At 40.0% G+C, this 13,811-nt stretch overlaps 1 protein-coding gene across 2 annotated transcripts in view; it reads right to left on the bottom strand.

Annotated features, from left to right (window-relative positions):
- Positions 1-13,811, bottom strand: part of SFXN1 (sideroflexin 1) — a 21,754-nt gene extending 7,943 nt beyond the window's left edge. For both annotated transcript variants that reach the window (XM_088522530.1, XM_088522532.1), the window contains exons 1-8: positions 13,727-13,811; positions 7,518-7,690; positions 6,671-6,841; positions 4,561-4,659; positions 3,637-3,712; positions 2,591-2,676; positions 1,336-1,463; positions 735-784 (exon numbers count right to left, since the gene is read on the bottom strand). In XM_088522530.1, the coding sequence (XP_088378656.1) occupies positions 735-784; positions 1,336-1,463; positions 2,591-2,676; positions 3,637-3,712; positions 4,561-4,659; positions 6,671-6,841; positions 7,518-7,681 (774 nt within the window). In that variant the 5' untranslated portion in view covers positions 7,682-7,690; positions 13,727-13,811. The remainder of the gene's footprint in view (positions 1-734; positions 785-1,335; positions 1,464-2,590; positions 2,677-3,636; positions 3,713-4,560; positions 4,660-6,670; positions 6,842-7,517; positions 7,691-13,726) is intronic.

The raw sequence follows: 13,811 nt of genomic DNA, 5'->3' as shown, positions 1-13,811 counted from the left end.
ACTCATCCTTTGCACAGCATCCTAGGAGGTGTTTGGGAAATGCAGGGAGTGTTGAAGGGAAGATCATGTTTGAGTAGATATATGAAAGCATTTTACCAAATTCATCTGGCCAAATCTTGTGTACAGGGAGCAGTGCAGCAGAAAAAAAAAAATGAAAAACTGGCAATTTTAAAAGGCTTGGAGCTCATCTATCTCTAAATATCTCATTTAAAATGTTAAGGCTTTGATATACAGACAAGTACCTGCATTTGTTATCCCTTCATTTAATTGGGTTGTGCCTGTGATTTAAATTCTGGTTATGGGTAATTGTTTTCGTGAGCCGGCGGCACAGCTCCCTCAGCTTGTTTGTGACTGGTTTCAGTCGAGATTTGATTTTTTTTGAAAGAATTACCTAGGTTGTCCCAGATTTGGTCTTAATGGTTAATTCCTGGTCAGAGTTGGAGGCCTCCGAATTTTGGTTCAGCATTTTAGTACTTAGCACTCTCTAACTACTCATTAAAATACTTTAATAGAGTTAAGTCACAATTATAAGTTTTTATGATTTCTTTTGCTGAACAGTTGAACTCCAATCTTATCCTATAGGAAAATAATTGGTTTTAAGTAGCACAAGAGTTCTTTTTCTAACTCCAACATTTGGTAGGGAAATACAAAGACTCAAATGGTATTTTAAATATAACATGAAAATATTAACTTATGATATAAATATATACATATAGATTGTTGACAAGACTAACCTTTAGAAAGGCTCTCTTTTCCAAAGTATTCATTATAAAGGGAGGAATTGCTGCAAATGAGAGAAAAAAAAACATGAACCTTGGAGAAAAAGGCATTCTGTTTTAATATTCTGTTAAGATGAACTAATATATTGAAACACATTTTTAACGGCCATTTATCTTGAGCTGAGCTTCCATTACATTCTGCCAATTCAAGAAACTAGACTGCTGTTTTACAAAGAACGACTCCCCAGTAAGCGCAGTTTCTAACCTCACACTAAACTAAACCTGAGCTCAAAAAGCTGACACTGGTCAAAACACAGACTCTTCCCTAAACTAATTTTAGTCAAGTAGAACTTGCTGCTATACCTCTACCTACTAGCTACAACTCTTCTGCAAAATGCTCAAGAGCTCTTCTGTTGTACTTAAATGTATCACACTATGGCTGTTTTCACAGTAAGAAGTGCTGTACTCTTCCATGTGGAACTCCTTAACATGTTAATACTGCCTGGAAAACTATAAGATAATTTGGTCTTTGAGAAAAAATACCTATATAGAATTTAAGCTCTCCTCACTTCAGAAATCAGTAATCAAGAGCTGTATTGATTGAAATTGTCCTTACCCATGCCAGGAGCAGCCATCAGAATCCTTGAAATAACCACCTGAGTAATTGCCTGCTGAGCTGCTTTGGTTGATTCACCCAGTCTGTTTCCATTCTCATCTGTGACAGGGATTCCAAACTTGAGTTCCCTGTTGGAAGATATAAATCTGTGGAGTTCTATTTTCCAAGTTTGTCTTTAACACTCTTTGGTACAAACGATTTCAAAAGGCAGAGGAGTTGTGGAAAATCTGTAACAGCAGTCTATCACCTGAGCCTGCTCACATGCCTTCCAGAGGGGAAAAGAGAAGACCTGCTATCTCCACAGTCCATAGCAGGGACAGGTTCCTTCAAAAAGCAATTTAGAGAATTTGAACTTTCTGGATTGCTCTCAAAGTTTACTGTCTTCTCCCACAGCCAATATTGGAACACAGAAAAATTAGTTTCATTGAACTAAAAAAAAGCATCTTTGTGAAAATTCCCTCCAGAACATTCTAGTCTTACAGTTTTCAGTTTAACCAGTAACATCATGTTTTACAATATACAAGTAGGTATGAAAGAAACTACCTTTCTATGACTGTAGTATTCTCTATGAGATATTTTGCTCAAGTGCAGGATTGGGTGTTAAACCCATACCAAGGAGAACTTCTAGGAGAGCAAGAAGCAGACAGAAGGACACTTTTATTGAGGACTGCATTAATTCTTCTTGCCTTTTATAAGAGATAAAATACTACAATGGATTGAAATTCATACTCCCTTCCTCCTTCCCCACCATAACCTTCACTTCATAAGAGGGCATTTTCCATTTGTTTTTTTCCCCTACTTCTATTTTTAGTTCTAGTTAAACCAGATTACACATGAAATGATATTTCTGTGAACAGGCATATTTTTGTAATTCAGATGACTGAAAAGAACTGCAGAGGCTGACTTCTATGACTTCTCTATGTGAGATTTGAAGAAACATTTTTGAAATGACTATATTTTTCCAAACAGCAGCTTGTATTTAAAGAGTCCACATGATCAAGTCTTGGAGGACAGGTACTTGGTTTCTGAGATTCAAGACTGAAGAAATAAATGGATATTTATCTGAAGAGAATGAATATATTCTATTTTATATGTGTCACAGTTGATCGACCAAAACAAGACTGTGTGAGATTTTAGTAACGTTCTGAAAAAAACTGAACATCTATAACATGTTTTCTTTAGTGATGTGCCAATCTAAAAACCTGACAACATCATTGTCTTCTAGAATGATTGTAATATTCTTTATTTTTCTTACCTTTGTCTCATGAGTGGAATATTAATACAGTTAGCAGCAGCAACAGCAGCAAAAGGAACGAACCTTCCTATGAGAGGTGAAACATGCTGCGAAAAGCATAGAGAGAAAAAAAAATACAGGAAAAACAATTACATTATGAATTTTTCCCCAAAGGTCATATTAAGATGAACTTCATGTACTAGTGATAGAACAAATTTATTTCCTTTAATTTAAAATTTGTTGAAAACTCACCAGTGAGGCCTGTAGCAAAAGAACAAACAAACAAGACTCAAGTCATACATACTTTAATTACAGTGAGCACTAGCATGAGATTGGGAAAAATAATCTGAATTTGGTAGTATCACGGCAGAGGAGTGTCAGCTTCTGAGTATGTCTGCCCAAGGGCAACAGCAAATGGACCTCACCATGAGTGTCTGCACTGGCAAGGTTACAACCAGCAGACATCTATACAAGCTGCATCTAAGACCACTGACTTCAGAAACTATTCATCTCATCAATATATTATATAATCTGACTTACTCTCTTAAAACAGTCTCTTTATATTAAATAACTTGTCAATACTCTACCATACCTAGTACTTTAAAGTATAAGCAAAGGGGTGCACATCTTAGCAAGTTCTAACAGCCAGTCTAGAGTCAGATTCCATGTTTGCTGAAGCAATACTACCCTTTTTAAAACATACCTATACCTTTTATGGTCATATTCAGATACTGGACACACATCTTTGTAATTACACATCCACTCGAGTTAACAAAAAATATTAGATGCTTGGACAAGTCACAAAGAAACTGCAAAACGGGCACCTTCACTGGATACAGTTTGTGTTAACAAAACAGCAATGCCCAGACATTTAAAACGTATTGAAGCCATCAATATTGTGGAAAATATAGCTGGAATCTAAAGAAGGCAGGTGCCAGAGGCAACTACAGCTCCATACTGGGAGCTGTGCAAAACACGACACAGATGCACTGGAGGAGAAATGAGCCACTGATATTTCATAGAACAGCAAAGTATATTTAAGAATGGGAAAAAAATATCAACAATACCTTTGTTAGTGCATTAAGTCCTAAAGCAGTTGCAACAGCACCTGTGGTAGCAGAAACATAGGCTGTTCCCAGCTGGCTAAAACAAAAATAAAAATGTTTGTACATACACAACAATTACATTTAGATCACTTGAAAGTAATTAATTTTTCTATATTTAATTTTCTAATCACTTAAACTTATGTGGCCAATTAAAACGTCAAAGGCAATATGCACAATGATAACGAATACCAACTGCACCAAAACCCACGCATGCAGCTAGCCATGTTGTAAACATCTGAGTTCACTCAATCTGCCTTCAAACGTACTTTACATGCTTCTCAACTAGCAGGTGTGTCTGCATGCCCTCTAATCCACCGCTTTCTCCAGGAGGTCAGCAAACAAACCTGGCTCAAGAACAGCGAGGTAGGCACTGCAATTAGTCTCCTATTCACGATTTTTAGCATTCTGCACCTGTTTTATCCCTTTCTTTGCCTTCAAGTAGATACAAGTAGTATGCAGAACAATTCCTTGAAAGTTCCAGTGCAAATAAGCACTCAGTGTTGCATGTGCTGCATTGCAGGACACAGGCAGGAGAAGGCGATACATTAAATTCCACACAAAACATCAATTTAGGAATACTGTGGTATGACACAAAACTGATGCATTATTTTCAAATGATTAACTGATCAGTGCAGTCAGGTTCCTATTAAATCCTATGTTGTTGTTTAAATGCTTATAATCATGGTGCTAGGGCTCATCTTTAAAGGAGGAAAGGCAGATATCACCTCCACCATTCTCAAGGCTTCTATTCTAAACCTATCAAGTTGGTATTAAGTATAGATTACCAAACTTGTCTATCACCTCAACCTTTAAAGCCCAGCTGTGTCCAAATGCATTGGAGAACTAGTTACAAATACATCAGAACTATGTAGTTGAGTGTCTGACCTGACAGTAATTGGGGCATCACCACTCCTGTTCGTGTAATTTACTATAGCGTTGAAGGACTGGTTAATCCACTGCCAGAAAACCACCGCTGGGGTCGTCCTTAAAACAAGAAACAATTATTATTATTTTTAAAAACACATTTGAAACAAAAGAAGAGAATAATGGCAAGGAAATCAAGAAAATCAGTGCAAACTATAATCACGTGGAGGTTCTGGTTTATCTGAATAAAGCAATTCAGTCAATAAGATACTGTCTTACTAATGGGAGTACAAGCTATTCTTTTTATGAGATTTTAAAAGTATCATTAAAAAAAAAAAAAAAAAAAAAAGTGAGCTAAATGGCCGTTGCACTTCTGGACTAAGAAATTTCTGGTCCACAAATAGTTGGAGGTTGGGAGATTATACCAGGGATTAGGTGTTCCTGGGTGACTAGGACCACAAACTAAGGAGAAAGCACTGAAGTTTCTGCTCCACTAGAATTTCAGCCAGGGGAACCTGGCCACCAAAAATAATGACTTTAATTCTGAAACAGGATGATATGTTATTTCTTGAAACGGAAAAAAAAAAAAATCAGAAGATTTGTGTCTTCTCATTCCTTCTGGTTTCCAGTATCTGACTGATATGAAAGGTACAGTGATAAACTAGCTGCATTTTCTCTGTCACTGCTGGTTTTCTTCCTTTCTTCTCATGCATGAGCAATTCTTCCCCATTCATCTTTGTGTTTCCTGTGCTACTGCAACGCGGAGGATTTTAGGCCCCCTGCGATGAAGTTCAGACATGACTCACACTACCCTCCTGCGTGGCCCAGAGCCTTCCTAGGCGTAACGAGGAATTTGTTTTTTTTTTTTTTTTTCCAGTAACCAGCAATAACCAAGACCTATTGACATGCAGAAAGATAGAGACTAAAATTCACCATCCAGGAACTTCTGCAAAGTTCCATTTGCACTGCTGAGGGTATTTTCCAAATAAATCAGAATCTTCCAGCTAATAAGCAATTCAGCTTTGAGTGATTCTACCAATAATGCAGAAAAAATTAAATACCTTCTGTAACTACTATCACTAATAACAAAATATACATAAAAATAAGCATAACCTGTTAACAGCAATGTTTGTGGGCAGTTGCACCGGTGGCTTTATTTGTATTCTTGACAAGCCCAGCACTTTTATATACACACAAACACATGCATACACAAGTGCCTTTCAGAACTGCTTTTCTGGAATGTGAATCAAGGTACTTTAAAAATTCCATCATTGAAAGTTATATTGGTATTTCTTCTAACCTTTCCCTAGTCCCTGCTAACAAAACATTATCTCACATATATGTTTCTAGCATAAAGCCTATTAACAAAAGACATTAGCTTCCACTAAGGACTTCATCATACTGGTGAACTGAGGACTTGAGGAAATGGAAGGGTCTGACAGGTGCTGGATGTACCAACAACTATTAGACTTAAGCATATTTAATACTCACTTGGCAGATAGAACATCCTAAATGCCAGATCGCTAAGGTTAGAATTACCAGGTATCTCGTGCTCTTTGTCCTCCACAAGGCTCTCCTATAGGGATGGGATTTGGGACTACTCAACTTCCTTGATTCAGTGAGGAAAAGTGGGATATTTGATGAAGGATTAGAGGGTGCCAAGGACTTATCTCACAGCTACTTCTAGAGGAAACCACTAATCAGTACGGGTGTGAAGGAATGCAGAGAGAAAGAGAAAAGGAAGCAAAATTTTTTATTTTCAAATATTTATAATGCATCTAAAATATTCTATTGACAGTGTATTGGAGATGAAAATTTCTGTGATCTGTAGAGTCGTAACAATCTCCCATGGGAAGCAGAGGCCAGACCTTGAGAAAAAAGATGTTTGCCTGCCTAGGCTGAGTGGTGAGGAGCAGGGATACAGCTGCTCAGCCTGGTTCACAGGCAGCCCCCCAGAAACCTGTTGAAGCCGGCCGCTCAGCCAGGCTTGTAGCCACCTTAACCGCAGACCTACTCCAAACTAGCTTTGGAGGCCAAACACCTGCAGCCCATCCGGAACAGACAGTAATATTCATTTTCATTCATGTAATTTGCAAGCAAATATTTGAGGCATAATATTACCATTACTTACCTATAAAAGGTCATCATACACCCGGTGATAGTCATGTTCATTGGCACCTGAGCTGACATTCTGCCAATCAAGACCATCTTTTCACCAGTGTCTGGATGAAAGGCTGAATCATAGATATATTTTGCTCTCCACAATTCATCTTCTGTCAAGCCAGGTGCCACGATACCTTGTCTTGGGACAAGTTAAAAAACAAAACAACAGCAAAAACTGTAATTGTTAAAAAATACTGCAAATTCCAATGAAAAACATGGCATCAGAGATCTTGAGGATGTTCATACTAAATTAACCTAGCATTCTAGTCAGCTTTATTTTTAAGGATCTAGTAGATCCTTGGCTTTTAAATGGACTGTTGAAATAAAAATAATCAAAACTTCTAGCAGCGATTATGTTGGCTGAGTTGATGCTTCTAACACCAGAGTCCTGTTTATTCAAAGCTGTATGAGAACTGTGGAGCTAAAATCTTTTCAAAGACTTTAGCATTAAACTTTTAGAATTTATCTTGCAAATATTTAAGAAGCTACTTGCCCCAAACAGAGCAACATGTCAGAGCTTTCAACTCTGCTGTTATATTAATTATTTGCAAAATCAGTCACTTTTTCCACATTCCAGAATACTTAATAGTATCATTATAGTGTCATAGTATTATTAACGTAATAGTAGATGTTCTCACATGACATCATTTCCTCATTTATTAGAGAATACGGTAATGTTTCCAGGTAAATAATAGGAAGAAAGAGCGGTACAATGAATACAGTGTCTTAACTATTTCCTTTCAAATATATAACCATCTACTTAAAACCAACATGGATTTATTTGGGCCAGCAGTAACAATGACCAACTGTCATACCTGTAATCATGAACAATTTTTCTTGCATTTTCTAGTTGGGCATCAGATAACAAAATATTCCGGGGATCTGTTACAGTAAAGAAGTGACTGGCTCGTCCAATGAAAGTGCTTTGATCCCATCGGGGCTCCTTAATATTGATATTTAATGGTATATCTGCTGACATCTTCAGAAACTGTGAAGAAAAAAATGATCATTTTCATTTTGGAATTCTCATTTCAAAACATTCCTGTAACATTTGAGTCTCTACATCTGCAAGATGAGAAGCAGTTAAACTTACAGTAAAAAAACAGTGAAGCACAAACACTGAACATCCTGCAGAACGGAGCTGCAAACGAGCAAGTGTATACTAGGAAGCAGATGATGTCGGTCACTGTTTAAATGAGGTTGCTGTCCATTTAAGTAAAAAGCAAGAACTTAGATATCTACAGAATATATATTTCCATGCTTGTTTCTCCAAACATTCATATATAACATGTTTTTTGAGGGCACAAATATCTCAGGATGTGATAGATGCAAAAAAGAAAAAAAACAGAAAAAAAAGAAAAAAAAGGATTTTGTTAATAAGCAGCTATACTAAAAAATGATGCGCTGAACAAAAATTTGCTTTATTTGAGTGATGAAGTAGTGTTTGCTGAACATGTTGTTTTAAGGGGAAGGAGAAATCAAATACTTCCAGAAATGCTCGAAGAGGTGTTATAGAGTGGCAAAGGAAATATTTAACAAAATCCAATTAAAATCTTTGGCATTGCAAAACAAAACAAAAAACCACAAAGGCAACAAATTGCATTAACAAATGTTGTTTCCCTAAATCCACGCTTCAACAAAAGGCAGATTACATAATGCAACAATCTGCAACATTGTGAACATATGACAAATTTTCCTAATGATACTTCAAAGATGCTAAAAGAGCTACAGAGAAGGGGGCTGAGCTAATACAGCTATGTTTTTGTAGGGCTTAAAGCCCAGAAATTTTAAAATTAAGATTACTTCAACATCTAATGAAAAGACAGTCTTCTGTATAATATAAGCTACTTCAATATAAGTCTACCCTTGCTGTGAACATGCCTTCATCTTCTTGTGGGGGCTAAGAAAGAAAATAGAGTTTCACACAGCTGCACGGGGAGACTGTGCTGGCCGAATGAACAGCTGGAAAGGCCACTGAAGTCACATTCACAATCTAGGAGGGCCACCACTGCTGAAAAGGGTAAAAGACAAACAATACTTGACAACACATCTAAACAGTCACATCTACCATGGAAAAGACATAGCAAGAAAGGGGAAAGGAAAAAAAAAGCAAATCTTCACCATTTCAAATACCACAAATCTCTGAACACTGAGATTATAATGAAGTTTCTGATAGAACTCCCTAGGCTTGCAAACCCTGAAGTAATATCCTACCCAAGTAAATTAAACCAGTAATTAAGAACTGACTGTGTTCTCTCGCCTGCCTGTATCACCGAACTGCGGAGCCTCCGGATCAGGGTATCCCTGCAGGACAGCAGCTGAACCCTGCTCTGCGCTCCGGGACGGCTGTCGTGGGCAGCGCTGCTCCCTGCTGCGCTCCCACAATCTGTCAACAGACACGTCAACACGTCACGTACTTGTCACCAAAAGTGCAGCCAAAACCACAGGGAAGATGTGGCTCTGCAGACGGCCAGGAATTAGGCACGACGATGCCCAACACAGATTGCACAGAGAAAAGGGCTGCGCGAGATTGCGCTTGCCGGTGGTTTCAAGAGTCTTTCGCTGCCGTCCTCTCCTCTCCCCTTCTCTCCCTTAGTCTCCCTGCTGCTGCCTCCTCATCTCTCTCCGCCATCCTCTCCCAGCCCTAGAAAATGAAACAAACTAAAAACCATGGTACTGGCTTGTGCTTTTTTGTCGTGCTTCACCTCCAATGTTGCAGCACATGCCTGGGAACCTGTGTTTTTGATTACAGACTTTTCAGAATAAGGAGATTTTTCGTACATGTATCACGGACTAAAAGAAGGTCTAATTTTATCCAGACAGACACCTCAATTCCGTGTTTTTAATAACCTTCTACAACAATATTTTAAAACAATACTGCTTTTATATGTTTTGCAGCCTGTACTTTCAACCAAAAAGATATTCTGATCTGGGCCGAAACTCCCAGTATTAACCACACTCAGGTTTGTTGTCCTTTCTCTGTTCAGATAGAATCATCTGCTACTTCTAGTGCTTAATACTACCATTAACTCAGTGGGGAGGGAGCTGAAAAATGAATGGCCTCTCCTAAAAATAAATACATAAGAAACAGCATAAAGTCTAATAAACAGTTTTAGTACAAAGGCTACGTTTAGCTTTGCCTCAGAATCAGCAGCAGCAGCAGCAGACTTTAAACTTTGTTTAAAGGTTAACAACAGAACAACAGTTGCGACAAATCTACAAAACGCTGATTCAGGAGTAGTCAGGAATTCAGCTCTCAGCTGTTCTTTTGCAAAGTTTGCATTTTTAAACATGAAACTGAACACTCTAACCACCATTCAAATTGAAGCAATAGCCAAAAGTGTGGCAATGTTGTATTTCAGAGAGCAACAAACTATTCAGTTTTGAGCAACACAGATATTTGATAATTTAATTTAGCATGTGTAAAAAGAAATGTGGTTGCAAGCAAAAGTTGAGGTTTTTAACAAAGATTAAACTGTACTTGCCACTAATACTGCACTGAAAAGACTCCCAAAACAAGGACCTAGATACGACTGCATGACCAGGGGTGCACAATCATCTCTTTTGGGAAATCCTGGACAACCTAACCTCACTCTGCAGCACCAAAATCATTAAAGCAGATTTTCTGCCTTCACTGGAACCATTTATACTTTTGTATGTTACTTGCACAAAATCCATTCCGCAAATGAGAAACTTCATCAAGTATCAGTAATTTCTACAGAATATATACTGAAACTGGGAGTAGTACAACAGAGATTTCTTACTGATGTAACTGTGAATTCCATATCTGATCTAAATACACATTTTTAAAGCTGTAATTATTGTTCTGAGTCAGGAAGCATCTCTAATGTCACAACATTCATTCATGAGAGAGGAAAAACAGCTTTTGTCAGTACTCTGTGTATTAGAGGGGCATTTTTGCAATGGCTAAAGGATAGAAAGAACTTTTTAGTTGCTGGGGAGCATGATACCATCATCTCTCTGTAAGAGAAACTAACTGGGAACCACCCCAGAAATATTTTTTCTGAACAGATATAGAAGCCAGAATTCTCCTGGATGGGGATCCTCTGGCAAGCATCCTTAGATTGCTACCAGATGAAGTTAACAGCTGCTTCACTTTCTACATAGAATTTTCTGTTACTTTTTGTTTTCACACCGGCTGGAGCTCAGTTTACAGCCTTCCGTACCTTCCCCTACAAAAAGAGACCCTGCTAGTGACAGAACATCCTTTTACCTTCTTGTCTGCAATTTGGGAAAGTCAGCAAAAACCAAGCTGAATGACACCAAGGGAAAAAAAAATGTGATAAAGAAGTCAGCTACACCACACTTCTTGGTGCCCAACTTCCAAAATGAAACCTGCAACCCTCTTACACAAGATAGGACACACTGTGAGCTTGAACCTATGATTCAAAACAGCCTTTGTACAAGAGTTAGTAAAGTAGCTGGTAAACTAGCCTACACAAATGCAGAAAAGGGAAGTTTCACTTATACGTTAGCCTTTACCAGAACTTAGACACCTAACTCCAGGTGAAATAAAGGCACTTAGGCCAGAACACAATTCCCCAAATCCTCTAGAAGCAGCCAAGTGGCCCATTTTTGGAAAAGGAGACTGCAGTCACATTTTGCTTTTAAAACTCACTAAAAATAGAAGGTAACAACAGTACCTCTTTCTTATCATACTCCAATAGGCTACAGAACAGTTCAAAAGCCAGACCTATGCGCTGTTGAAAAGGCGTCATGCACAGAGTCACTGGGAGAGAGATGTGACATTTGGGCTCCCAGTTCTCCAATCTTCACAGCTGTGCCCTAACAGCCTGATGTCCAACACTCAACACCCTGTTCTAGGACAAGAGATGTAGGCTGGAAAATCTTCAGTTTGAGGTAAGTGCTGCTATAAAAGGGGAGAGGGGCATCTCTCTTCTTCTGAAATGTTTATAAACTGAAGCAACCATGACTACTTGACTGTTTTTGCTAAGCTTAGTTCTTTTCAAGCATTTTCTATGGCGCTTTGACAGAGAAATATTTAAGAATCCTGTTAGGTCTTTTTATTCTTTAAATAAAACATAACCTTTCTGGGAGACTTCTCTGCCCAAAAAACAAATAAACAAACAAAGAAACCTCAGATTTTTCCTTTCTGGGAGAAACACCCACCACCACCGCCCTGCTTGTAAAACGCAACCTATTCTACTTTAAAACTACAACACATCAGCAGGGTAACAGTGCAAAGTCAAACCCAGTGACTACCCATATTTCAATTGTTCTGGTAAAGAAGAGTACAGAGCACATTCTCCAGGTATGTCAATCAAGCCGGTATAATTAGTTTAAATGAGAAGCAGTAGTAGATTTTTTTTAGAAGAAATCATTTTCACAGGATGGCAAAACAGCACCTATCAGCCTTATTGGGGTCCTTAGGCAACGGTATTCCTCTATTTGCACTGTTTGCTTCAAAGAAGCAGCACAGCTGATGAGCGAGGGAGGTCTCATCAAGATACTTGCACCAAATGCTAACAAAGCCACTTGCCAAGTTTTTCTTCCTCAGAGCAGCTGGTAAATATGCATTTAAATTTAAAAATCCTTGCCTGCAATATGCTTTTTTCCTACTGTAGTAATAAAAAACAAATTGAATGATGGCTAAAGTAAATCACAACAAGATACTTTTTTTTTTTTTTTTGCTTATAAATGTACATCCCCTTTGTAGCCTAGCAACAAAAGCAGTAGTCTGTGTTAAATGGATAGTGTCTGCTGCTGGGTCTGTCTCCTCAAAACAGCAGCCATCTTTGGTGTGTAACTTAAAGAGAGATTTCATCATTCTGCATTAAAGCTCCCTCCAGATGTTAGAGGTCGCAGCAGCCAACTCAGCAGCGTATGCTTTTAATTTGCCATCTCTTCTCTCACCGCCCTCATTTCACGAGGTATATCACACAGACACCTATCACCCATTACACGTTTGCCTCTCTTTTTCATCAAAGGGGAAAAAAAAAAAAAAAGGGGGTTGTTTGCTGGAAGGGGTTATTTCAAGCTCCTACTTTATTTCATTCCTGATTGCTTCAGACGTTTTTCCTGCTCCACATGTTTTAAAACCCAAGGTCAATTTAAGCAGGATTACCTGGGTCTATCCATACACGTTCATGGTCCTCTCCTGTAGTTTCTCACTATATAATATTTCTTTCTCTGATAGGGGTCAAACAGGAGATTTTTTAACCTGTACTTTGGTGTAAAGCCAGTCATCCCTGCCCCCTACCCTCTCCACATGCAGCATTATAATTATCCTCAATTTTTCACAGCTCAGTAAATAAAGAAAAAGCAGGATGCACATTTAATCCCCCCTGACCTGGAGCTGCAAGGGGTGCTCCTCCGCGGCACAGAGAGGCTCCTTCCGTGGGTCCGGCCGCGATCCGACACCCTCGGTCACACGCTGAGCTGCGGGGACGACTCTTGGTCAGGGACGCAGATGCAGGGGGGAGGCAGGGAGCGGTTATTTGCGCACAGAGGACGGCACAAGGGCTATGGCAGCCCCCTGTCACCTGTCTGCTGCACGTGATAAGTGCGAAGATGGGAGCTCCCTAGGAAAGGGGGTGGCCACCACCGCCCCCGGGCTAGGAAGGACAGGGGGACCAGGGCCTGCATCTCTGTGGAGGGGACGGGGGGTGACATTGGCCTCTACAGTGAGGATGGAGGTGACACAGGGTCCCTGTGGAGGAGATGGGAAGGACATGGAGTCTGTGTCCCTGTGGAGAGGACGCGGGGGTGACAAAAAGAGAACACACAGAGGTGACAGAAGGTCTGTGCCCCTGTGGAGGGACAGGGGGTAACACAGGGCCTGGGGCCCTAAGAGGACTGGGGGTGACACCTGCACCTGGGGCCCTGCGGAGGGACCGGGCGCGGGAACCGGGGCGACCAGGGCCTGGTCCGTATGGAGGAGCCGGGAGGACCCGCGCTGCAGCGGCGCCTCCTTCGCTGCCCCCTACCCGCGGGGCGCCGGGAAACGGGAGGACACAACGGAGGAGCCGAGGCCACTACTCACCGCGGCCGCTCCGCGCTGCCCGGAAGAGGCTCCGCGGCGCCGCGGGCCGCGCTGCTCCGCCCCGGACCGCCCCGCCGGGGCCGGG

This window comes from Tinamus guttatus, unplaced genomic scaffold (genome assembly GCF_059628265.1).
Source record: "Tinamus guttatus ecotype Peru unplaced genomic scaffold, ASM5962826v1 Tinamus_guttatus_pri_ptg000155l, whole genome shotgun sequence".
NCBI lineage: Eukaryota > Metazoa > Chordata > Aves > Tinamiformes > Tinamidae > Tinamus > Tinamus guttatus.
This window is presented reverse-complemented; position numbering and strand designations above follow the sequence as displayed.